General features: G+C 45.8%; 1 protein-coding gene across 1 annotated transcript in view; it reads right to left on the reverse strand.

Annotated features, from left to right (window-relative positions):
• The window catches only part of LOC124044403 (inactive dipeptidyl peptidase 10-like), a 171,245-nt gene that overhangs the window by 65,348 nt on the left and 79,001 nt on the right, over positions 1 to 26,896 (reverse strand). The window contains exon 2 of the mRNA XM_046364052.1: positions 12,211 to 12,329. Coding sequence (XP_046220008.1) covers positions 12,211 to 12,329 — 119 coding nt within the window. The remainder of the gene's footprint in view (positions 1 to 12,210; positions 12,330 to 26,896) is intronic.

Below are 26,896 nucleotides of genomic sequence, written 5' to 3' on the forward strand. Positions count from 1 at the left end.
GGGTTTATCATAACTTTCGCGGTCGACATCTTCATAATTGTTTCAGCGGGTTGTGAAAAGCCAAATTAGCATGACATGAGCTGAATTAAATGTTAAAGGCTTTGAAAATAAATGTTGGTTGACATTTATGTGAGAACCGGAATTTTGAATGAATATTAAAGCGTACATTGACATATGAAAATACTACATGTCATGTCTCAAAATCTATATCCATTTTACATCTATAAATATTTTATGTCCTGTGGATTCGAGAAGAAACATGACGAGTTCAACACGATAGTGAATGCATTAGCCTTCATTCCTGCACAGAATCCAGCCTAGCTGACACAATTAAATGTTCTTGATTTTTTGGGCTCTATTTTGTAAATCTGTCCATCCTACAAGTGTAAAAACTCCAATAACCAGTGGTGGGAAAAGTACCCAATTGTCATACCTGAGTAAAACTAAAGATATCTTAATAGAAAATGACTCAAGTAAAAGTGAAAGTCACCCAGTAAAATACTACTTGAGTAAAAGCCTAAAAGTATTTGGTTTAATTAAATTTACTTAAGTATCAAAACTAAATGTAGTTGTAAAAATGTACTTTAGTAAAAGTATAAATCATTTCAAATTCCAAACCAGATGGCATAATTGTTAGTCATTTTTGTATTTGGCACACTCCAACATTCAGACATCATTCAGAAACAAAGCATTTGTGTTTAATTAGTCCGCCAGACGAGAGGTAGTATTTGTATTTATTATGGATCCCCATTAGATGCTGCCAAAGCAGCAGCTACTCTTCCCAGGGTCTTCAGTTTATACAATTTTAAAACATTACAATACATTCACAGATTTCACAACACTGCCCTCAGGCCCCTACTCCACCACTACTACATATCTACAGTACTAAATCCATGTGTATGTATAGTGCATATGTTGTTGTGTGAGTATGTGTGTGTGTGTGTGTGTGAGTATGTGTGTGTGTGTGTGTGTGTGTGTGTGTGTGTGTGTGTGTGTGTGTGTGTGTGTGTGTGTGTGTGTGTGTGTGTGTGTGTGTGTGTGTGTGTGTGTGTGTGTGTGTGTGTGTGTGTGTGTGTGTGTGTGTGTGTGTGTGTGTGTGTGTGTGTGCCAATGTGTTGTGTTTGTGTTGCTTCACAGTCCCCACTGTTCCATAAGGTATTTTTTTTCTTTTTTTTTTAAATCAAATTTCACTGCTTGCGTAAGTTATTTGATGTGGAATAGAGTTCCATGTAGTCATGGCTCTATGTAGTACTGTGTGCCTCCCATAGTCTGTTCTGGACTTGGGGACTGTGAAGAGACCTCTTGTGGCATGTCCTGTGGGGTATGCATCGGTGTCCGAGCCGTGTGCCAGTAGTTTAGATAGACAGCTCGGTGCATTCAACATGTCAATACCGCTCATAAATAAAACTAGTGATGAAGTCGATCTCTCCTCCACTTTCAGCCAGGATAGATTGACATGCATATTATTAATATTAGCTCTCTGTGTACATCCAAGGGCAAGTCGTGCTGCCCTGTTCTGAGCCAATTGCAATATTCCTAAGTCCTTTTTTTGTGGCACCTGGCCACACGACTGAACAGTAGTCAAGGTGCAACAAAACTAGGGCCTGTAGGACCTGCCTTGTTGATAGTGTTGTTAAGAAGGCAGAGCATCACTTTATTACAGACAGACTTCTCTCTGTCTTAGCAACTACTGCATCAATATGTTTTGACCATGACAGTTTACTATCTAGTGTTACTCCAAGCAGTTTAGTCATCTCAACTTGCTCAATTTCCACATTATTTATTACAAGATTTAGTTGAGGTTTAGGGTTTAGTGACTGTTTTGTCCCAGATACAATGCTTTTAGTTGTTCCAAATACAATGCTTTTAGTTTTAGAAATATTTAGGGATAACTGATAGAGATGACCAGTGAGTGAATTTGACCATTTCTGTCCTGCTAAGCATTCAAAATGTAACGAGTACTTTTGGGTGTCTGTCACGAATATTACCGAAGGTGACTCCCCTTCTTGTTCGGGTGGCGCTCGGCGGTCGACATCGCCGGTCTACTAGCTATTGCCGATCCGTTGTTCTGTGTTCGTTTAGTTTTGTCTAATTGGTAGCACCTGTTTCTAGTTTGGTTGTTAGGATAGGGTTATATATAGTCTGTTCAGCCCGCTTCTGTTTCGTGCGGGCTTGTTCTCCTGTTTCCTTGTTTGAGTGTATTTTTGTTGGCATTTTGGGTTTCACGCTGTCCGTTTATATTTCTGTTCATTTGTGTTTCCACTTTTGTTCATGTTATGTTTCCAGGACATTAAAGCATGTTGTTTTTCCCACATCCTTTGCTCTCTGCGCCTGACTCCACACCTCTTCACTCATTTACTCATAACAGAAGCCCGCACCATACTATGGAGTCAGCAGGAGCAGCGACCACTCCTCTTCCCACTATGGAGGAGCGAATTCAACATGACACGTCCATCCTCCATCGCCTAGGATCAGCAATGGAACAGATGATGGAGAGGATGGATCGTTGGGAGAGGAATGGTTTCCCTACGACTACCCCACCGACCCTCCTACCAGCAACTCTACCATCTCCCCCATCTGGATCCGGTTCCAGCGCTCTGCACATGACGCCTCCGAGGAATTACAATGGAGCAGCGACGGGGTGCCAGGGATTCCTGCTGCAATTAGACCTCTACCTGGCCACCGTTCGGCCGGCCCCCTCGGAGGAGGAGAGAGTAGGGGTCCTCATCACCTGCCTGACCGGTAGAGCCCTGGAGTGGGCTAATGCGGTCTGGAACGGGCCCGACTCGGCGAAGGACAACTACCCGGAGTTCATCCGCCGTTTCAGGGCCGTGTTCGATCACCCTCCAGAGGGTCGAGCGGCGGGTGAGAGATTGTTCCATCTTAGACAGGGGACGAGGAGCGCGCAGGACTTCGCGCTGGAGTTCCGGACCTTGGCTGCGGGAGCAGGGTGGAACGACAGGGCCCTGATTGACCATTACAGGTGTAGCCTGAGAGAGGACGTCCGTAGGGAGCTGGCCTGTCGGGATACTACACTTAGCCTGGATGGACTGATAGACCTGTCGATCCGGTTGGACCATCTGCTAGCTGCTCGTGGACGTTCTGAAAGGGTCCTGTCAGTTCTACCTCCTGATCCTCCTGTCCCTATCCCGAAGGAGCTAGGAGGGACCGCGTCAAGGGAGATCGGAGGAGGAAGCTCCTCCTGTACCAGTTGTGGCCGGAGAGGGCACACGTCAGGTCGGTGCTGGAGGAATTCATCTGGGAATCATGAGGGCAGGCAGAACACTCATCGGTCACCCCAGGTGAGTAAGCACCACACTCTCCCAGAGTTTCCTGTTGGTTACATGTTCCTATTAATTTGTTTCCTTAATTATTCTCCTTCTCTCCAGCATAAGGCACTGGTAGATTCAGGCGCAGTTGGAAACTTTATAGATCACGGACTCGCTCAAAGGTTGAGGATTCCGTTAGTAAAAGTAGACCCCCCTTTTCCCGTGCACTCTTTAGATAGTTGACCATTAGGGTCAGGGCTGGTGAAGAGAGCCACAATTTCGTTGGAGAAGATTACGCAGGGGAATCACAAGGAGCGAATTACTTTGTTCCTTATCGATTCACCTGCGTTTCCAGTTGTTCTGGGGATTCCCTGGCTAGCTATTCATAATCCTACGATTTTGTGGAAACAGGGAACTCTACAGGGGTGGTCTGATGAGTGTTCAGGCAGGTGTGTAGGGGTTTCCATCGGTGCTACAACGGTGGAGAGTCCAGAACAGGTTTCCACCGTGTGCATTCCAGCTGAGTATGACGATTTGGCTATCGTTTTCAGTAAAAAGAAAGCGACCCAATTACCACCCCATAGGCAGGGGGATTGCATGATAAATCTCCAGGTTAACGCTGCACTCCCCAGGAGTCATGTGTATCCTTTGTCCCAGGAGGAGAAGGTGGCTATGGAAACGTATATCACCGAGGCTCTGGGACAGGGGTACATTCGGCCCTCCATGTCACCAAACTCCCTCACGACGCCAGGACAGCGGAGTCAATCACCACCTTCCGGAGACACCTGAAACCCCACCTCTTTAAGGAATACCTAGGATAGGATAAGTAATCCCTCCCACCCCCCCCCCCCCTTTAAGATTTAGATGCACTATTGTAAAGTGACTGTTCCACTGGATGTCATAAGGTGAATGCACCAATTTGTAAGTCGCTCTGGATAAGAGCGTCTGCTAAATGACTTAAATGTAAATGTAAATGTCTTTGAGTTTCTTTTTTTGTGAAGAAAAAGATGGTGGTTTACGTCCGTGTATTGATTATAGAGGTCTAAATTCCATCACAGTGGGTTTTAGTTACCCACTACCTCTCATTGCTATGGCAGTGGAATCATTTCAAGGAGCGCAGTTCTTCACTAAACTGGATCTCAGGAGTGCTTATAATTTGGTGCGTATTCGGGAGGGAGATGAGTGGAAAACTGCATTTAGCACTACGTCGGGCCATTATGAGTACCTTGTCATGCCATACGGTTTAAAGAATGCTCCAGCTATATTTCAATCCTTCGTGGATGAAATACTCAGAGACCTGCACGGACAGGGTGTAGTGGTGTATATTGACGATATTTTGATCTACTCCGCTACATGCACTGCGCATGTATCTCTTGTGCGCAAGGTTCTTAGACGACTGCTGGAGCATGACCTGTATGTGAAGGCGGAGAAATGTGAGTTTTCCAAACAATCAGTTTCCTTCCTGGGTTATCGCATTTCCAGCTCTGGTTTGGTAATGGAGGGTGACCGCGTTAAGGCCATGCGTAATTGGCCGACTCCGACCACGGTAAAGGAGGTGCAGCGGTTCTTGGGATTTTCCAATTACTACCGGAGGTTTATCCGGGGTTTTGGTCAGGTAGCTGCCCCTATTACCTCACTGCTGAAGGGGGGGCCGGTGCGTTTGCAGTGGTCAGCAGAGGCGAACGGAGCTTTTCATAAGTTGAAGGCGATGTTTACTGAGGCGCCGGTGTTGGCACATCCGGACCCTTCTTTGGCGTTTATAGTAGAGGTGGACGCATCCGAGGCTGGGGTTGGAGCGGTGCTCTCACAGCGTTCGGGTGTGCCACCGAAGCTCCGCCCCTGTGCCTTTTTTTCAAAGAAACTTGGGCCAGCGGAGCGGAATTATGATGTGGGGGATAGGGAGTTGTTGGCTATGGTTAAGGCCCTGAAGGTGTGGAGACACTGGCTTGAGGGGGCTAAGCACCCTTTCCTTATCTGGACTGACCATCATAACCTGGAGTATATCCGATCAGCTAGGAGACTGAATCCTCGTCAGGCAAGGTGGGCCATGTTTTTCACCAGATTTCGTTTCACTATCTCGTATAGACCAGGTTCCCTCAACACTAAGGCTGACGCGCTGTCAAGACTCTATGACACTGAGGACAGGTCCATCGATCCTACTCCCATCATTCCGGCAGCTAAGCTGGTGGCACCGGTAGTATGGGATGTGGATGCGGACATCGAGCGGGCGCTAAGGGGGGAACCTGCGCCTCCACAGTGTCCGGAGGGTCGTAGGTACGTGCCGCTGGCTGTCCGTGATCAATTGATTCGATGGGCTCATTGTCTACCCTCGTCGGGTCACCCAGGTATTTATAGGACAGTGAGAGGTCTTGAGAGGAAGTACTGGTGGCCCACTTTGAGGAGGGATGTGCGATTCTATGTTTCCTCCTGTTCGGTGTGCACCCAGAGTAAGGCTCCTAGACACCTGCCAAGAGGTAAATTACAACCTCTTCCCGTTCCACAACGGCCGTGGACCCATCTTTCGGTGGATTTTCTTACTGACCTCCCCCCCTCTCAGGGTAACACTACAATCCTGGTCGTTGTGGATCGGTTCTCTAAGTCCTGCTGTCTTATCCCATTGCCCGGTCTCCCTACGGCCCTACAAACTGCGGAAGCTCTTTTCACCCATGTCTTCCAGCACTACGGAGTGCCCGAGGATATAGTTTCTGATCGGGGCCCCCAATTTATCTCCCGTGTTTGTTGGGCATTTATGGAACATCTGGGGGTCTCGGTCAGCCTGACCTCAGGGTATCACCCGGAGAGTAATGGTCAGGTGGAGAGAGTGAACCAGGAGGTGGGTAGGTTTCTGCGGTCGTATTGCCAGGACCAGCCAGGGGAGTGGGCGAGATATACTCCCTGGGCAGAAATAGCCCAGAATTCACTAAGCCACACCTCTACCAACATGTTACATTTACATTTTACATACATGTCACCATTTGAGTGCGTGTTGGGGTACCAGCCGGTCCTGGCACCGTGGCATCAGAGCCAGACTGAGGCTCCTGCGGTGGGGGAGTGGGTACAGCGCTCTAAGGAGACCTGGAGGGCGGTCCAAGAGTCATTACGCCAAGCGAGTATAAGGCAGAAGAAGAGCGCTGACCGTCACCACAGTGAGGCCCCCGTGTTTGCACCTGGGGACAGGGTCTGGCTCTCGACCCGAAACCTGCCTCTCCGCTTGCCCTGCCGGAAGCTAGGTCCGCAGTGTATAGGGCCATTTAAAGTCCTGAGGAGAATAAATGAGGTTTGTTATCGATTATTACTTCCTTCGTATTATCGTATTAACCCCTCATTTCATGTGTCTCTTCTCAGGCCGGTAGTAGCTGGTCCCATGCAGGAAGATGAGGTACCGGAGGTTCCTCCGCCCCCTCTGGACATCGCGGGGTCCCCGGCGTACAAGATACGAGCTATTCTGGACTCGAGACGCCGGGTGAGAGGCTTGCAGTACCTCGTTGACTGGGAGGGGTACGGTCCGGAGGAGAGGTGCTGGGTTCCGGTGAGGGATATTCTAGACCAGTGGTCACCAAACTACGGCCCGCGGGCCAGATACGGCCCGTCAGCACATTTGGCCCGGCCCTCTGAACAATACCAGAGACGCTATCGAATTTTTTTCCTATTTGGCCTCCAGAAAAAAAAATCCTAGGCCCGGCCCTGTCAAAGAGAGAACGGAATAATGGCGAAAAGGTTAGGTAAGAGAAAAATTGATTCAGAATGCAGGGTATTTAACCTGCAGTGGACAAACAATTATTTTTTTGTTCAATGCAAAGAAAAGGCTGTTTGTCTCATCTGTCAAGAGACGGTGGCGGTATTCAAAGAATACAATCTTCGCCGACACTATGAATCCCGTCACAAAGACAAGTACGATAGCTTGCAAGGCCAAATACGAGCAGACAAACTCTCAAAGCTAAAAAGTGGACTACTATCTCAGCAGAATACATTTGTACGCCAAGCTCAGCTGAACCAGGCATCCGTTCGGGCCAGCTTTCGGGTTGCTAAACTGATAGCAAGAAGCGGTAAGCCTTTCACTGACGGAGAGTTTAAGAAATGTATGGATGCTGTCGCGGAGGAGGTGTGTCCCGAGAAGAAAGATGCATTTAATGTCGTAAGTCTGTCGGCGAGTACAATCACCAGACGCGTTGAAGAAATCGGGAGTAATGTATATGCCCAGATGCAGCAGAAGACGAAAAAATTTGACTTTTTTTCATTAGCACTGGATGAGAGCACGGACGTGCAAGACACAGCGCAACTGCTCATTTTTATTCGTGGAGTTAGCGCAAACTTTGAGATATGCGAGGAGCTGGCAGCCCTCCAAAGTCTCAAAGGGACTACAACGGAGAGGATATTTTTGACAAAGTGTGCCAAACCATGGAGAAGTTGGACCTGGACTGGTCAAAGCTAGCTAGCATCACGACTGACGGGGCTCCTAGCATGGTGGGCGAAACTCGCTGTCTAATAGGACGCATGAACCGGGAGTTGGAAAAAAGGGGTCTCACCGCCCGCTACGAGTCCACTGCCTAATTCACCAGCAAGCACTGTGCTGCAAAGTGTTGACGTGGGATTCTGTAATGAAGGTTGTGGTGTCGTGCATAAACTTCATCAGAGCAAAGGGACTTAAAGACAGGCAGTTCCAAGAATTCCTGTCTGAACTGGAGTCTACGCACGGAGATGTGCTGTACTACACAGAGGTCCGATGGCTGAGCCGGGGCAGAGTTTTGAGGCGTTTTTACGAGCTGCTACCCGAAATTAACGCATTTCTTCATTTAAAAGACAAAACGGTCCCAGAGCTGATCGACCCAGAATGGAAATGGCACCTCGCATTTTTAACAGACGTGACAGAAATACTTAACAGCCTTAACTTGCAGCTACAAGGCGAGGGGAAACTCATTTGCGACATGTATTCACACATAAAAGCATTTGAGGTGAAATTAGCGCTGCTTTTGGAACAAGTGAAAAAGCGCAACTTTGTCCATCTTCCTGCTACCCAAAACCTGTCGACAGAGAACCCAGCGGTCCCGTTTCCAGCTGAAAAGTGCGTGGAAGCACTGGAAATGCTGAAGGCAGAGTTCGGTGTGCGATTCAGTGAACTACATGTTCATGCAAAAGAAATCCGTCTTTTTCAGAACCCCTTTGTTGCCGACATTGATGAAGCACAGCCTTCATATCAGTTTGAGTTGGCTGAGTTACAGAACTGTGATGTTCTGAAAGATGCATTCAAGCCCAACAGTCTCATTGACTTCTATGCCGCCCTCCCAAACGACACATATCCAAACATCAAAAAACACGCAATGAAAATGTCCACAGTTTTTGGCAGCACGTATATCTGCGAGAAAACCTTTTCTCGCATGAAACTGCTGAAAACCCAGATGAGATCAAGATTGACAGATGAACATTTGCATCAGTGCTTGAGACTGGCTGTAACTAGAATGGAACCTGATATTCAACTTCTCACCAGCCAGATGCAGGCCCACAGTTCACACTGATGGACATACATAGGTAAGCTCACTTTTCTGACTTGAATGAGTCATTCTGAGCATAAACAAATATAATCATAATAAAATCTACTGGGATAAAATCCATCTTTACAACCATACTGGTAGTGAAATGTATTGTGCTGTGTAGGTGCTGTATCACTTAGTTCAGTTTCTCAACCTGCTTCTTTTGTGGTTTTCACAGGGAAGTTGATGAGAGAGAGCTGCAAACAGCAGTGTCTACAAGCCTACTGGAACCTACAAAAGGATTATAAGGAAGGAACACAAGAACTTTAAGAGACTGCTCATATGTGTCAGAGAGATTCTGCTCTGACAACTGAGCTGAACTTTTATCTGTTAAGATTGTGCATGGCACGACAGAAAGTTAATGTTCCATGGCATTTTTTCTATGAAGAACCCAGAGAGAGTTATTTAGTTATTATTTATTTCCTGTTTTTTTCTGTGAAGAACTCAGAGAGGGTTATTTAGTTATTATTTATTTCATTAATAGTGTTATTATTTGTTTCCTGACTTTTTTTCTGTAAAGAACCTGGAAAGGGTTATTTGGTTATGTGTGGCTTTCTGGAAAACAATAAAAATTTTAAGCTCCCCTACGATCGTCACACTTTATCTGTTACAAACTGACACCGGCCCCCCATCAGAGAAGGGAAAAGTTATGTGGCCCTCACAGGAAAAAGTTTGGGGACCCCTGTTCTAGACCCATCTATGTTGAGTGAATTCCATCGCCTCCGTCCGGATCGCCCAGCGCCTCGGCCTCCGGGTCGTCCCCGAGGCCGGCGCCGGCGCGCTGCGGGAGCTGCGCGTCAGGAGGGGGGTACTGTCATGAATATTACCGAAGGTGACTCCCCTTCTTGTTCGGGTGGCGCTCGGCGGTCGTCGTTGCCGGTCTACTAGCTATCGCCGATCCGTTGTTCTGTGTTCGTTTACTTTTGTCTAATTGGTAGCACCTGTTTCTAGTTTGGTTGTTAGGATAGGGTTATATATAGTCTGTTCAGCCCGCTTCTGTTTCGTGCGGGCTTGTTCTCCTGTTTCCTTGTTTGAGTGTATTTTTGTTGGCATTTTGGGTTTCACGCTGTCCGTTTATATTTCTGTTCATTTGTGATTCCACTTTTGTTCATGTTATGTTTCCAGGACATTAAAGCATTTTGTTTTTCCCACATCCTTTGCTCTCTGCGCCTGATTCCACACCTCTTCACTCATTTACTCATAACAGTGTCAGGCAAAATGTAAGGCGTAAAATGTCCATCATTTTATTTTGGAATGTAGTGAAGTAAAGGTTGTCAATAATATAAATCCCTGCAACAGATACAATTATATTTTGGCTTATGGCCAGATCCAGGGGCGCAACTTTGACTGGGGACATGTCCTCCCCCACATTCTGAAATTGCATTTTTGCGATGTGCATTTTTGCAATGTGATACAAAATGAGGCAGCGGTGTGCTTTAGGACCGTCAGAGTGGTCGGATAGGCTGTTTGTCCGACTGGATAAAAATATAGAAACAATCATTTTTATTATTTTAGAACTGGGGCCTCTCCCAAAAATGGTCTAAATTGTCAATGAACTTCAAATTGATAGAGGACCCATAGGATTTAAACCAGTAGTGTAGCCAGAGGAGACAACTAAAGTGTTCCATTCCGTGACCTGTTGTTGGTATAGCCTGTCTATGAAACCTTTGAAGTCATTTTTTAAAATTGCTACAAATTATGAAGATTTATATTGTTGGTACTATCATGAATGGCTACTGTGTGAGCATTCAAGTGTTTCTGCATGACAATAGGGACCTGGTGATCTATGTCATAAACATGGGATCCAGGGAAGCAGTGTGTCTTGCTTCCGGGACCACCACATCCCTAACTATGGACAAGGAGAGGGTCGCTACGAGCCTGATGGACGTCGGAGGGACCCCGGTGAAGTCAGGGGGCTCAGAGCTGTAAAACGGCTAGAGAGCCGCAGGTCTGGACGAGAGGGCAGAGGAGGAATACATTGGAATGGTGTAGAGCAAGATGCAGTAGTCCGCCGGTTCTCATTGGTTGGATGTGTTAATACAAGTTATTGGACCAAAGTAGTATCATCCATAGCTACCGCATAGGAAACCAATCTCATAGTGCACCCTGGATTATCCCCTTGGTCATAATTTATAGCCTGCTAACGTTAGCTCCAGGAGACGGTAAAATTCAGTCAAACGCGGTGTGTTAAGAACAGCACTAACACTGGGTCCTGAAATAAACAAAATTTGATTCAATCACATGAAGGACAAAACACTCACTTTACAGAAAATGATTAGACTATACTGTACATGTAAATCAGTCCACATAAGTTACTGGGTAAACAATATGAAAAGTATTAGACTATACATGTACATCAGCTCAAATAAGTTGCTGGGTAAACAATATGCCAAACAATATGCCAAGGGGTCAAATTCTGTTGGTATTGACCCCACGACTGGTGTCTGGGGTACGTGCTCATTGAGGACCTGTTTCCCAGGCACAGATTAAACCTAGGAAATTGCCAGTGTAGAATTCCCCTACAATAACCCATGTACTGTATAGCCTACAATATGTATTCCATTTTATTCACACTTAATAGACAATTAAGACATTTTCATTTGTTTGGTGACAACAATAACACAGACAAGACAAATTGGAGGCTATAACATGGGACACAACATTACAGTAACATCTAGATAAATACATTAGCTATATTGTTACAAGTGGGATATTTCATTTATTTTGTTAGAAATGTAGATCACATGTAGGACTATGTAATTAGATTGTAAGGATGTATGGATAAATATGTATTTAAGCTCTAAATAGTCATCCTCCTAAAAAATGCATTGATAATAACCAATGATAGGTTGTGACATCAACCATATACTGTATGAGCATGTAGTGCCTTTTGTTTCCAAAAGAAACACAAGGTTGTCTCCCATAATGCTTTGGTTCCGACTTCAAGTTATAGTTTGTGAGGAGCAACTGTCGAAATTATAATCGACTGCAATTGAAAGTTCATGACCTTTGATCACATGGTTGTGTAAAGGTCATGCAGTTAACAAGTCAGATTTTTTTTATTACCAAAAATGCAACACACTTTGAAAAGCGGTGACCAACGTTGGTCAAAGTCCTGACAAAAGTTATCCGCACATTGTCTCTGAAAATGATAATCATCCCAGAGTATTCCCTCACAATTAAATAACCTCCATTTGCTTAAAAGAAAGGCAATGGAGTGTTGAACTTTTAACTTAAATGAAAGGTGTTAGTTTTAAATTGTAAGACTAAATTCTAAGCAGGTAGCTTGTCGTCTGTTTTTGAAAGCTACATTTATTGAGAATGGTGAAAAGTTAGAACCTAGGTCTTCTTTCGAAATGATTTGAATCAGGTTTTGAGATTATATATAAAACAAAATAACTCCAGAAATTTACTTTTGGAAAGAAGAGCGATGGCCAGTCCAATGAGTGACAGTATGACCATGATGACCAGCAGAGAGATGGCGATACCTTTCCAGTTCCTGTCAGGCCCAAAATCCGGCACGTCCTTCAGAGAGAGAGACAGAGATAGAAAGAGGGAGGAAGAGAGAGAGAAAAGGTTAATATTCATAAATAATTTGTAGCGAGTTGAAAGTAGAAGTGGAAACAAAAAAGAAACATCTCCCAACCGGACAGTCGGTCCATGCCGCAAGAGATGAAGAGGCGAAGTGAGAAGATTTACTCTTCCCAAAATTCAGTCTTTGTGAGATAAGTCCTTTTTTGCATGGAGGTCTATGAATTGTGTCGAATTACGTGAGACTTATTTGATCAAATAGAAGTTTTTGCAATATTTAGGCTGTTACAAATGTACTGATATAAATGGATGCACATGGCATTCCGGAAAACTTTGAGATTACACTGAACAAAAATATAAACACAACATGTAAAGTGTTGGTCCCAGTTCAATGAGCTGAAATAAAAGATCCCAGAAATGTTCTAAACGCTCAAAAAGCTTATTTCTCTCAACTTTTATGAGCATTTTTCCTTTGCCAAGATAATCAATCAATTACATGTATTTATGAAGCCTTTTTTACATCAGCAGATGTCACAAAGTGCTATACAGAAACACAGCCTAAAAGCCCAAAGAGCAAGCAATGCAAATGTAGAAGCACGGTGGCTAGGAAAAACTCTAAAATGGCTGGAACCTAGGGAGAAACCTAGAGAAGAACCAGGCTCTGAGGGGTGGCCAGTCCTCTTCTGGCTGTGCCGGCTAGAGATGATAATAGTACATGGCCATTAAGGCCAGGTTGTTCTTCAAGAAGTTCAAACGTTCATAGGTGACCAGCAGGGTCAATTAATAATCACAGTGATTGTAGATGGTGCAACAGTTCAGCACCTTGGGAGTAAATGTCAGCTGGCTTTCAGAGTTTGAGACAGCAGGAGTGTGTGGGTGTGTGTGAGACAGAGAGAGAGACAGAGGGAGACAGAGAGAGAGAGAGAGAGAGAGAGAGAGAGAGAGAGAGAGAGAGAGAGAGAGAGAGAGAGAGAGAGAGAGAGAGAGAGAGAGAGATAGCTGGTCTGGGACAAGATAGCACATCCGGTGAACAGGTCACGGTTCCATAGCCACAGGCAGAACAGTTCAAACTGGAGTAGCAGTGCGACAAGGTAGCACGTCCGATGAGCAGGTCAAGGTTTCATAGCCACAGGAAAAATAGCAGAAACTGGATCAGCGGCACGACCAGGTGGACGGGATGGAGACAGCCAGGAGTTGTCAGGCGAGGTAGTCCTGAGGCAAAGTCCCAGGGCTCAGGCCCTCAGGGAGGGGAGACAGAGAGAGTGCAGAAAATTAGAGGGAGCATACCTAAGATCACACATGACACCAGATAAGACAGGATAATTACACCAGATCGGGCAGAATGACCCTAGCCCCCCGGCACATAGTCTCCAGTATCTATGCTGCAATAGTCTGAGACAGGAGGGGCCGGGGGACAATGTGGCTCTGTCTGATGATACCCCTCGGACAAGGCCGACCATGCAGGACATAACCCCACCCACGTTGCCAAAGCAAAGCCACCATACAACTAGAGAGATATCAACAGACCACCCACGGCACTAGACCGAAGGGGCACAAAACCGGACAGGAAGATCATGTCAGTGACTCAACCTGCTAAAGTCGAGTATATTGGGGAAAAAAGCCTGGCACGACTTGACGTACCCCTCCTTGGGACAGCAGGAGAGAGCACTAGTAAGCCAGTGACTCAACCCCCGTAATAGGGTCAGAGGCAGAGAATACCAGTGGAGAGAGAGGAGCCAGCCAGGCAGAGACAGCAAGGGCGGTTCGTCACTCCAGTGCCTTGCCGTTCACCTTCGCACGCCTGGGCCACACTACACTTAATCATAGGATGAATCTTCAGTAAAGACAAAATGGTTGAGAACGAGTCTGCGTTTCTCACGTGGACAGGCAGACTATTCCATAAAAATGTAGCTCTATAGGAGAAACCCCTGCCTCCAGCTGTTTGCTTCTAGGGACAATAAGGAGGCCTGCATCTTGTGACCATAACGTACATGTAGGTATGTATTGCAGGACCAAATTGGAGAGAAAGGTAGGAGCAAGTTCATATAATGCTTTGTAGGTTAGCAGTAACATCTTGAAATCAGTCCGAGCCTTAACAGGAGCCAGAGGCTAGCACTGGAGTAATATGATTGAATTGTTTTGATCTAGTCACGATTCTAGTAGCCGTATTTAGCACTAACTGAAGTTTATTTTGTGTTTTATCCAGGTAGAGTAGAGCATTGTAGTAGTTTAATCTAGAAGTGACCAAAGCATGGATTAGCTTTCTGCATCATTTTTGGACAAAACGTTTTAGATTTCTGCAATCTTACGAAGATGGAACAAAGCTGCGCTTTAAATATCAGGGTCCAGATCAGGGTCCAGGGTCCAGAGTAACACCGAGGTTCTTCACTGTTTTATTTGAGATGACTGTGCACCCATCAAGATTAATTGTCAGATCAAACAGCAGATATCTTTGTTTCTTGGGACCAAGAACTAGTATCTCTGTTTTGTCCGAGTTTAAAAGTAAAACATTTGCTGCCATCCACTTCCTTATGTCTGAAACACAGGCTTCCAGCGTAGGAAATTTAGGGGCTTCACCATGTTTCATCAAAATGTACAGCTGTTTGTTGTCCACATAGCAGTGAAAATTGACATTGTGTTTCTGAATGACATCACCAAGAGGTACTGTAGAATATATAGTGAAAACAATAGTGGTCCTAAAATGGAACCTTGAGGAACACCGAAACTTACCATTGATTTGTCATAGGACAAACCATCTATAGAGACAAACTGATATATTTCTGACAGATAAGATCTAAACCAGGCAAGAAATTGTCCATGTAGACCAATTTGGGTTTCCAATTTCTCCAAAAGAATGTGATGATCGATGGTGTCAAAAGCTGCACTAAATGCTAGGAGCACAAGGACAGATACACAGGCATTGGCTGACGCCATTAAAGGTTATTTTACCACCTTCACAAGTGGGGTCTCAATACTATGATGGGGGGTCTAAAACCAGTCTGGAGCTTTACTTATACATTATTTGTCTTCAGAAGGGCAGTGAGTTGCTGCGCAACAGCTTTTTCTAAAACGTTTGAGAGGTATGTAGGTATCCAGGTCTGTACCCAAACAATTTGAACTTCTACTTTTAAAAATCCACCTCTCTAAAAACAAGTCTCTCACCGTTGCCGCCTGCTATAGACCACCCTCTGCCCCCAGCTGTGCCCTGGACACCATATGTGAACTGATTGCCCCCCATCTATCTTCAGAGCTCGTGCTGCTAGGCGACCTAAACTGGAACATGCTTAACACCCCAGCCATCCTACAATCTAAACTTGATGCCCTCAATCTCACTCAAATTATCAATGAACCTACCAGGTACCCCCCCACAGCCTTAAACACGGGCACCCTCATAGATATCATCCTAACCAACTTCCCCTCTAAATACACCTCTGCTGTCTTCAACCAAGATCTCAGCGATCACTGCCTCATTGCCTGCATCCGTAATGGGTCAGCGGTCAAACGACCTCCACTCATCACTGTAAAACGCTCCCTGAAACACTTCAGCGAGCAGGCCTTTCTAATCGACCTGGCCGGGGTATCCTGGAAGGATATTGATCTCATCCCGTCAGTAGAGGATGCCTGGATATTTTTTTTAAATGCCTTCCTAACCATCTTAAATAAACATGCCCCATTCAAGAAATTTAGAACCAGGAACAGATATAGCCCTTGGTTCTCCCCAGACCTGACTGCCCTTAACCAACACAAAAACATCCTATGGCGTTCTGCATTAGCATCGAACAGCCCCCGTGATATGCAGCTATTCAGGGAAGCTAGAAACCGTTATACACAGGCAGTTAGAAAAGCCAAGGCTAGCTTTTTCAAGCAGAAATTTGCTTCCTGCAACACTAACTCAAAAAAAGTTCTGGGACACTGTAAAGTCCATGGAGAATAAGAACACCTCCTCCCAGTTGCCCACTGCACTGAAGATAGGAAACACTGTCACCAGTGATAAATCCACCATAATTGAGAATTTCAATAAGCATTTTTCTACGGCTGGCCATGCTTTCCACCTGGCTACTCCTACCCCGGTCAACAGCACTGCACCCCCAACAGCAACTCACCCAAGCCTTCCCCATTTCTCCTTCTCCCAAATCCATTCAGCTGATGTTCTGAAAGAGCTGAAAAATCTGGACCCCTACAAATCAGCCGGGCTAGACAATCTGGACCCTTTCTTTCTAAAATTATCTGCCGAAATTGTTGCCACCCCTATTACTAGCCTGTTCAACCACTATTTCGTGTCGTCTGAGATTCCCAAAGATTGGAAAGCAGCTGCGGTCATCCCCCTCTTCAAAGGGGAGGGGGGGACACTCTTGACCCAAACTGCTACAGACCTATATCTATCCTACCATGCCTTTCTAAGGTCTTCAAAAGCCAAGTCAACAAACAGATTACCGACCATTTCGAATCTCACCATACCTTCTCTGCTATGCAATCTGGTTTCAGAGCTGGTCATGGGTGCACCTCAGCCACGCTCAAGGTCCTAAACGATATCTTAACCGCCATCGATAAGAAACATTACTGTGCAGCCGTATTCATTGATCTGGCCAAGGCTTTCGATTCTGTCAACCACCACATCCTCATCGGCAGACTCGACAGCCTTGGTTTCTCAAATGATTGCCTCGCCTGGTTCACCAACTACTTCTCTGGTAGAGAAGTGTGTCAAATCGGAGGGTCTGCTGTCCGGACCTCTGGTAGTCTCTATGGGGTGCCACAGGGTTCAATTCTTGGACCGACTCTCTTCTCTGTATACATCAATGAGGTCGCTCTTGCTGCTGGTGACTCCCTGATCCACCTCTACGCAGACGACACCATTCTGTATACTTCCGGCCCTTCTTTGGACACTGTGTTAACAACCCTCCAGGCAAGCTTCAATGCCATTACAACTCTCCTTCCATGGCCTCCAATTGCTCTTAAATACAAGTAAAACTAAATGCATGATCTTCAACCGATCGCTACCTGCACCTACCCGCCTGTCCAACATCACTACTCTGGACGGCTCTGACTTAGAATACGTGGACAACTACAAATACTTAGGTTTCTGGTTAGACTGTAAACTCTCCTTCCAGACCCATATCAAACATCTCCAATCCAAAGTTAAATCTAGAATTGGCTTCCTATTTCGCAACAAAGCATCCTTCACTCATGCTGCCAAACATACCCTTGTAAAATTGACCATCCTACCAATCCTCGACTTTGGCGATGTCATTTACAAAATAGCCTCCAATACCCTACTCAACAAATCGGATGCAGTCTATCACAGTGCAATCCGTTTTGTCACCAAAGCCCCATTAAACTACCCACCATTGCGACCTGTACACTCTCGTTGGCTGGCCGTCGCTTCATACTCGTCGCCAAACCCACTGGCTCCATGTCATCTACAAGACCCTGCTAGGTAAAGTCCCCCCTTATCTCAGCTCGCTGGTCACCATAGCATCTCCCACCTGTAGCACACGCTCCAGCAGGTATATCTCTCTAGTCACCCCCAAAACCAATTATTTCTTTGGCCGCCTCTCCTTCCAGTTCTCTGCTGCCAATGACTGGAACAAACTACAAAAATCTCTGAAATTGGAAACACTTATCTCCCTCACTAGCTTTAAGCACCAACTGTCAGAGCATCTTACAGATTACTGCACCTGTACATAGCCCACCTATAATTTAGCCCAAACAACTACCTCTTTCCCAACTGTATTTAATTAATTAATTTATTTTGCTCCTTTGCACCCCATTATTTGTATTTCTACTTTACACATTCTTCCAATTGCAAAACTACCATTCCAGTGTTTTACTTGCTCTATTGTATTTACTTTGCCACCATGGCCTTCTTTGCCTTTACCTCCCTTCTCACCTAATTTGCTCACATTGTATATAGACTTGTTTATACTGTATTATTGAATGTATGTTTGTTTTACTCCATGTGTAACTCTGTGTCGTTGTATCTGTCGAACTGCTTTGCTTTATCTGGGCCAGGTCGCAATTGTAAATGAGAACTTGTTCTCAACTTGCCTACCTGGTTAAATAAAGGTGAAATAAATAAATAAAGTATGGGAGATTCGATATAGGCTGATAGTTTAAAAAATAAATGTAAACAGGCACATACACAGTCTCAATGGGGAAAGCTAGTGGTACACTCCACTAAGCTGGCAGGCTGGCTAACAGCCTGCTGCCTGCCCTGCACCATCTCTCATTGTGCTCATTGTGCTCATTGTGGAGTTAGAGCCCTGTCTATGTTGATAGATAAGATGAAAGCACCCCTTCAGCTTGGATGGAGTCCGTCACTCCTCAGCAGGCCAGCCTTGTTCCTGTTTGTGCAGGAGTCCTAGAAAGAGGGCCAGTTATCTAAAAATTCTATCTTTTGGGAGTGGCAGAAAACAGTTTTCAACGGGCGATTGAGTTGTGCGAGTCTGCTATAGAGCTCATCACTCCCCATAACTGGGAGGGGGCCAGAGACCATTTCTGAATACCAATTCATCTTTCTAGCTAAGTTACACACTAAAGTTATGTTGCTCTTGGTGACCTCTGACTGTTTCATTCTAACATCATTGGTGCTGACATTGGTGCCCTGCCCCCTGGAAAACTATGTAGGATCGCTTGATGATTCTTTTTAAGTCTAATATTGCAGGTAATGACATTTCCAATGACTAGGGTTTTCAATTTGTCAGAGTTAATGGTGGGAGGCTTCGATGGCTCAGACCCCGTAACGGGAGAGGAGAGACCTGAGAAAGCTTGGGCTCTGACTCCGACTCGTTACTTAGTGGGAAAAACAGGTTGAAAGTTTATTCGGCTGAATGAGCTACACCGGTTGAGCATGCAGACAGCATTTCTTTCCAGAAGCCGTGAGAAAATTGCGGGGACTGGGCAGAGGGATTAACACTACTACCTGTATTGACTTGTGGCACAGATGCTGTATCCTTTCCTACACATAAATTGCTATTGCCTAACGATTACGTCTGAAGCCCAGCTTGCACCTTGGCTATCCTTACCACAAGGCGATAGTTCTCCTGTATATTGTTAGTACAGCGACTGCAATAACAATGCATAATGTTACTTAGTCCTGCAGATCTATGTGCAGATAAAGCGTCCGGGGTGAAAAAGTTTCATACATTTCTTTGTGTGAGGACAAAACAAATACATTGGTAAACTTAATAAATACAGAGTTCGATTAAATAATTATAAACAGTAAAAAGTGAAAAAGTTTTACAGGTAGCCAAGCAGCAACAAACAGAACAACCATATGGAAACAAGGCGGAAGTGCGTTGCATCACCAGTCATGTGATGAACAGAGGGAGAGCAGATCATGGCCAATCCTTTGAGTATGGGAGTTGGACCTGAGCATCCACCTGACAGGTGTAGCATATCAATAAGCTGATTAAACAGCACGATCATTACACATGTGCACCTTGTGCTGGGGGCAATAAAAGGCCACTCTAAAATGTGCAGTTTTGTCACGTAACACAATGCCACAGAAGTCTCAAGTTGGGGGAGTGTGCAATTGGCATGCTGACTGCAGAAATGTCCAACACGGCTGTTGCCAGAGAATTAAATGTTCATTTCTCTACCATAAGCCGGCTCCGACATTGTCTTAGAGAATTTGGTAGCACGTCCAACCCGCCTCACAACCGCAGACCACGTGTAACCATGCCAGTCCATGACCTCCAAATCCAGCTGCTTCACCTGCGGGATTGTCTGAGACAAGCCACCCGGACAGCTTATGAAACTGTGGGTTTGCACAATTGAAGAATTTCTGCAGAAACGGTCTCAGGAAAGCTCATTTGCGTGCTTTCCATCCTCAACAGGGTCTTGACCTGACTGCAGTTCGGGCAAATGCTCATATTCGATGGCCATTACATTTACATTTACATTTAAGTAATTTAGCAGACGCTCTTATCCAGAGCGACTTACAAATTGGTGCATTCACCTTATGACATCCAGTGGAACAGTCACTTTACAATAGTGCATCTAAATCTTAAAGGGGGGGGTGAGAGGGATTACTTATCCTATCCTAGGTATTCCTTAAAGAGGTGGGGTTTCAGGTGTCTCCGGAAGGTGGTGATTGACTCCGCTGTCCTGGCATCGTGAGGGAGTTTGTTCCACCATTGGGGGGCCAGAGCAGCGAACAGTTTTGACTGGGCTGAGCGGGAGCTGTACTTCCTCAGTGGTAGGGAGGCGAGCAGGCCAGAGGTGGATGAACGCAGTGCCCTTGTTTGGGTGTAGGGCCTGATCAGAGCCTGGAGGTACTGAGGTGCCGTTCCCCTCACAGCTCCATAGGCAAGCACCATGGTCTTGTAGCGGATGCGAGCTTCAACTGGAAGCCAGTGGAGAGAACGGAGGAGCGGGGTGAAGTGAGAGAACTTGGGAAGGTTGAACACCAGACGGGCTGCGGCGTTCTGGATGAGTTGAAGGGGTTTAATGGCACAGGCAGGGAGCCCAGCCAACAGCGAGTTGCAGTAATCCAGACGGGAGATGACAAGTGCCTGGATTAGGACCTGCGCCGCTTCCTGTGTGAGGCAGGGTCGTACTCTGCGGATGTTGTAGAGCATGAACCTACAGGAACGGGCCACCGCCTTGATGTTGGTTGAGAACGACAGGGTGTTGTCCAGGATCACGCCAAGGTTCTTAGCGCTTTGGGAGGAGGACACAATGGAGTTGTCAACCGTGATGGCGAGATCATGGAACGGGCAGTCCTTCCCCGGGAGGAAGAGCAGCTCCGTCTTGCCGAGGTTCAGCTTGAGGTGGTGATCCGTCATCCACACTGATATGTCTGCCAGACATGCAGAGATGCGATTCGCCACCTGGTCATCAGAAGGGGGAAAGGAGAAGATTAATTGTGTGCCGTCTGCATAGCAATGATAGGAGAGACCATGTGAGGTTATGACAGAGCCAAGTGACTTGGTGTATAGCGAGAATAGGAGAGGGCCTAGAACAGAGCCCTGGGGGACACCAGTGGTGAGAGCGCGTGGTGAGGAGACAGATTCTCGCCACGCCACCTGGTAGGAGCGACCTGTCAGGTAGGACGCAATCCAAGCGTGGGCGGCGCCGGAGATGCCCAACTCGGAGAGGGTGGAGAGGAGGATCTGATGGTTCACAGTATCGAAGGCAGCCGATAGATCTAGAAGGATGAGAGCAGAGGAGAGAGAGTTAGCTTTAGCAGTGCGGAGCGCCTCCGTGATACAGAGGAGAGCAGTCTCAGTTGAATGACTAGTCTTGAAACCTGACTGATTTGGTTCAAGAAGGTCATTCAGAGAGAGATAGCGGGAGAGCTGGCCAAGGACGGCACGTTGAAGAGTTTTGGAGAGAAAAGAAAGAAGGGATACTGGTCTGTAATTGTTGACATCGGAGGGATCGAGTGTAGGTTTTTTCAGAATGGGTGCAACTCTCGCTCTCTTGAAGACGGAAGGGACGTAGCCAGCGGTCAGGGATGAGTTGATGAGCGAGGTGAGGTAAGGGAGAAGGTCTCCGGAAATGGTCTGGAGAAAAGAGGAGGGGATAGGGTCAAGCGGGCAGGTTGTTGGGCGGCCGGCCGTCCCAAGACGCGAGATTTCATCTGGAGAGAGAGGGGAGAAAGAGGTCAGAGCACAGGGTAGGGCAGTGTGAGCAGAACCAGCGGTGTCGCTTGACTTAGCAAACGAGGATCGGATGTCGTCGACCTTCTTTTCAAAATGGTTGACGAAGTCATCTGCAGAGAGGGAGGAGGGGGGGGATTCAGGAGGGAGGAGAAGGTGGCAAAGAGCTTCCTAGGGTTAGAGGCAGATGCTTGGAATTTAGAGTGGTAGAAAGTGGCTTTAGCAGCAGAGACAGAGGAGGAAAATGTAGAGAGGAGGGAGTGAAAGGATGCCAGGTCCGCAGGGAGGCGAGTTTTCCTCCATTTCCGCTCGACTGCCCGGAGCCCTGTTCTGTGAGCTCGCAATGAGTCATCGAGCCACGGAGCGGGAGGGGAGGACCGAGCCGGCCTGGAGGATAGAGAGTCAAAGGATGCAGAGAGGGAGGAGAGGAGGGTTGAGGAGACAGATTCAGGAGGTTGGAGAAGGTTTGAGCAGAGGGAAGAGATGATAGGATGGAAGAGGAGAGAGTAGCGGGGGAGAGAGAGCGAAGGTTGGGACGGCGCGATACCATCCGAGTAGGGGCAGTGTGGGAGGTGTTGGATGAGAGCGAGAGGGAAAAGGATACAAGGTAGTGGTCGGAGACTTGGAGGGGAGTTGCAGTGAGGTTAGTGGAAGAACAGCATCTAGTAAAGATGAGGTCGAGCGTATTGCCTGCCTTGTGAGTAGGGGGGGAAGGTGAGAGGGTGAGGTCAAAAGAGGAGAGGAGTGGAAAGAAGGAGGCAGAGAGGAATGAGTCAAAGGTAGACGTGGGGAGGTTAAAGTCGCCCAGAACTGTGAGAGGTGAGCCGTCCTCAGGAAAGGAGCTTATCAAGGCATCAAGCTCATTGATGAACTCTCCGAGAGAACCTGGAGGGCGATAAATGATAAGGATGTTAAGCTTGAAAGGGCTGGTAACTGTGACAGCATGGAATTCAAAGGAGGCGATAGACAGATGCGTAAGGGGAGAAAGAGAGAATGACCACTTGGGAGAGATGAGGATCCCGGCGCCACCACCCCGCTGACCAGAAGCTCTCCGTGAAGTGTGCGCTTCACGGATGAAAACCGGTCTCAACTGTACCGGGCAGATGGTGTTGTGTATGCTTGGCTTTGTGTGGGCGAGCGGATTGCCGATCTCAACTTTGTGAACAGAGTGCCCCATGGTTGCAGTGGGGTTATGGTATGGGCATAAGCTACGGACAAAGAACACAATTCCTTTTTATCTAAGGCAATTTGAATGCACAGAGATACCGTGACGAGATCCTGAGGCCCATTGTCGTGGCATTCATCTGTTGCCATCACCTCATTTTTCAGCATGATAATGCACAGCCCCATGTTGCAAGGATCTGTACACAACTCCTGGAAGCTGAAAATGTCCCAGTTCTTCCATAGCATGGTTACTCAACAGACATGTCACCCATTTAGCATGTTTGGAATGTTCTGAATTGACGTGTATGACAGCATGTTCCAGTTCACACCAATATCCAGCAAATTCACAACACCATTGAAGAGGAGTGGGACAACATTCCACAGGTCACAATCAAGTCTATTTGAAGGAGATGTGTCATTTTGCGTGAGGCAAATGTTGGTCACACCAAATACTGACAGGTTTTCTGATCCATGCTACTACTATTTTATTTTTTATTACTGTAACTGTGACCAGCAGATACAATTGAAGTCGGCAGTTTACATACACCTTAGCCAAATACATTCAAACTCAGTTTTTCACAATTCCTGACATTTAATCCTAGTAAGTTCAGACCCCCACTTTATTTTAAGAATGTGAAATGTCATAATAATAGTAGAGAGAATGATTTATTTCAGATTTTATTTCTTTCATCACATTCCCAGTGGGTCAGAAATTTACATGCTACCAAATACTGAGTGTATTACCTTTAAAATGTTTAACTCGTGTCAAATGTTTCGGGTAGCCTTCCACAAGCTCCCCAGAGCTGGTGGAACTGAGTCAGGTTTGTAGGCCTCCATGCTCACACACGCTTTTTCAGTTCTAACCACAAACTTTCTATAGGATTTAAGTCAGGGCTTTGTAGTGGCCACTCCAATACCTTGACTTTGTTGTCCTTAAGCCATTTTGCCACAACTTTTGAAGTATGCTTGGGGTCAATGTCCATTTGGAAGGCCCACAATCAAGCTTCCTGACTGATGTCTTGAGATGTTTCTTCAATATATCCACATAATTTGCCTGCCTCATGATGCCATCTATTTTGCGAAGTGCACCAGTCTCTCCTGCAGCAAAGCACTCAACAACATGATGCTGCCACCCCCGTGTTTCACGTTTGGGATGGTGCTCTTCAGCTTGCAACCCTCCCCCTTTTTCCTCCAAACATAACGATGGTCATTATGGCCAAACAGTTATATTTTTGTTTCATCAGACCAGAGGACATTTGTCCCCATGTGCAGTTGCAAACTGTAGTCTGGCTTTTTTATGGCCGTTTTGGAGCAGTGGCTTCTTCCTTGCTGAGCGGCCTTTCAGGTTATGTCGATATAGCTTGTTTGACTGTGGATATAGATACTTTTGTACCCGTTTCCTCCAGCATCTTCACAAGGTCCTTTGCTGTTGTTCTGGGATTGATTTGCACTTTTTGCACCAAAGTACGTTCATCTCTAGGAGACAGAACGCGTCTCCTTCCTGAGCGGTATGACGCTGCGTGGTCCCATGGTGTTTATAGTTGCGTACTATTGTTTGTACAGATGAAGGTGGTACCTTCAGGCGTTTGGAAATTGCTCCCAAGGATGAACCAGACTTGTGGAGGTCTACAATTATTTTTCTGAGGTCTTGACTGATTTTCCCAATGTTGTCAAGCAAAGAGGCACTAGGCTTGAAGGTAGGCCTTGAAATACATCCACAGGTACACCTCCAATTGACTCAAATGATGTCAATTAGCCTATCAAAAGCTTCTAAAGCCATGACATCATTTTCTAGAATTTTCCAATCTGTGTAAAGGCACAGTCAACTTAGTGTATGTAAACGTCTGATCCACTGGAATTGTGATATAGTGAATTGTAAGTGAAATAATCTGTCTGTAAACAATTGTTGGAAAAATTACTTGTGTCGTGAACAAAGTAGATGTCCAAACCGACTCGCCAAAACTACAGTTTGTTAACAAGAAATTTGTGGAGTGGTTGAAAAACAAGTTTTAATGACTCCAACCTAAGTGTATGTAAACTTCTGACTTCAACTGTACATATCTTTATTCCCAGTCATGTGCAATCCATGGATTAGGGCCTAATGAATGTATTTCAATTGACTGATATCCTTATATGAACTGTAACTCAGTAAAATCTTTGAAATTGTTCCATGTTGCATTCATATTTTTGTTCTACGGAGTTGTACCTGTGGTTCACAAGTGTATATGCCCTCTCATTGGCTTGAATAGTCCCATCTGATCTTCAATCACTGAGGAAATCATTGCCTTCAATCATTGAGGAAATCTATTTCCATTGTTGGAGTGGTCACTAGGCAATCTTGTCAATATAAGAGACAATATTTGATGACGGGAAAATAGTACAGCCCACTAGGCAAGGTCACAAAGCACAGGTTTGATTACCCACTATGTCATTTTCCAGGTGGAAATTTCTAAAATATTGCAAGAACAGTGCATTTGTTAAGTATTCAATTTTTCCACATTTTGATATGTTACAGCCTTATTCTAAAATGGATTCAATCAAAAAAAAATTGGCTTCATCAATCTACACACAATACCCAATAATGACAAAGCGAAACAGGTTGAGAAATGTTTTCAAATGGATTAAAAATAAATACAGAAATAGTTTATTCACATAAGTATTCAGACCCTGTGCTATGAGACTCGAAATTGAGCTCAGGTGCATCCGGTGTCCATTGATCATCCTTGAGATGTTGATGCAACTTGATTGGAGTCCACCTGTGGTAAATTCAATTGATTGGACATGATTTGGAAAGGCACACAACTGTCTATATAAAGATCCCACAGTTGACAGAGCATGTCATACCAAACACTAAGCCATGAGATTGAAGGAATTTTCCGTAGAGCTCCGAGACAGGATTGTGTGGAGGTACAGATTTGGGGAAAACGTCTGCATTCTTAAATGGAAGAAGTTTGGAACCACCAAGACTCCTCCTATAGCTGGCCGCCTGGCCAAACTGACCAATCGGGGGAGAAGGGCCTTGGTCAGGGAGGTGACAAAGAACCTGATGGTCACTCTGACAGAGCTCCAGAGTTCCTCTGTGGAGATGAGAGAACCTTCTAGAAGGACAACCATCTTTACGACACTCCACCAATCAGTCCCTTGTGGTAGAGTGGCCAGAAGGAAGCCACTCCTCAGTAAAAGGCATATGACAGCCCACTTGGAGTTTTCCAAAAGGCAAGTAAAGATTCTCTGGTCTGATAAAACCAAGATTTAACTCTTTGACCTGAATACCAAGCGTCATGTCTTGAGGAAACCTGGCACCATACCTACAGTGAAGCATGGGAAAGATCAAGGGAAAGATGAAGATGAAATCCTGCACCAGAGCACTCAGGACTGCAGACTCGGGCAAAGGTTCACCTTCCAACAGGACATCGACCCTAAGCACACTGCCAAGGAGTGGCTTCAGGACAAGTCTCTGAATGTCCTTGAGTAGCCCAGCCAGTGCCGGGACTTGAACCCGATCAAACATCTGTGGAGAGATCTGAAAATAGCTGTGCAGCGACACTCCAGATCCATCCTGATAGCGCTTGAGAGGATCTGCAGAGAAGAATGGTAGAAACTCCCCAAATGCAGGTGTGCCAAGCTTGTAGCGTCATACCCAAGACTCAAGGTTTTCATCGCTGCTAGAAGTCCTTCAACAAAGTACTGAGCAAATGTGATATCAGTTTTTTTATTGCAATAAATTAAAATGTCTAAAAACTTGTTTTTACTTTCTCATTATGGAGTAGTGTGTGTAGATTGATGAGGGGGGGGTGATGTA

The sequence above is a fragment of the Oncorhynchus gorbuscha genome, linkage group LG09 (genome assembly GCF_021184085.1).
Source record: "Oncorhynchus gorbuscha isolate QuinsamMale2020 ecotype Even-year linkage group LG09, OgorEven_v1.0, whole genome shotgun sequence".
NCBI lineage: Eukaryota > Metazoa > Chordata > Actinopteri > Salmoniformes > Salmonidae > Oncorhynchus > Oncorhynchus gorbuscha.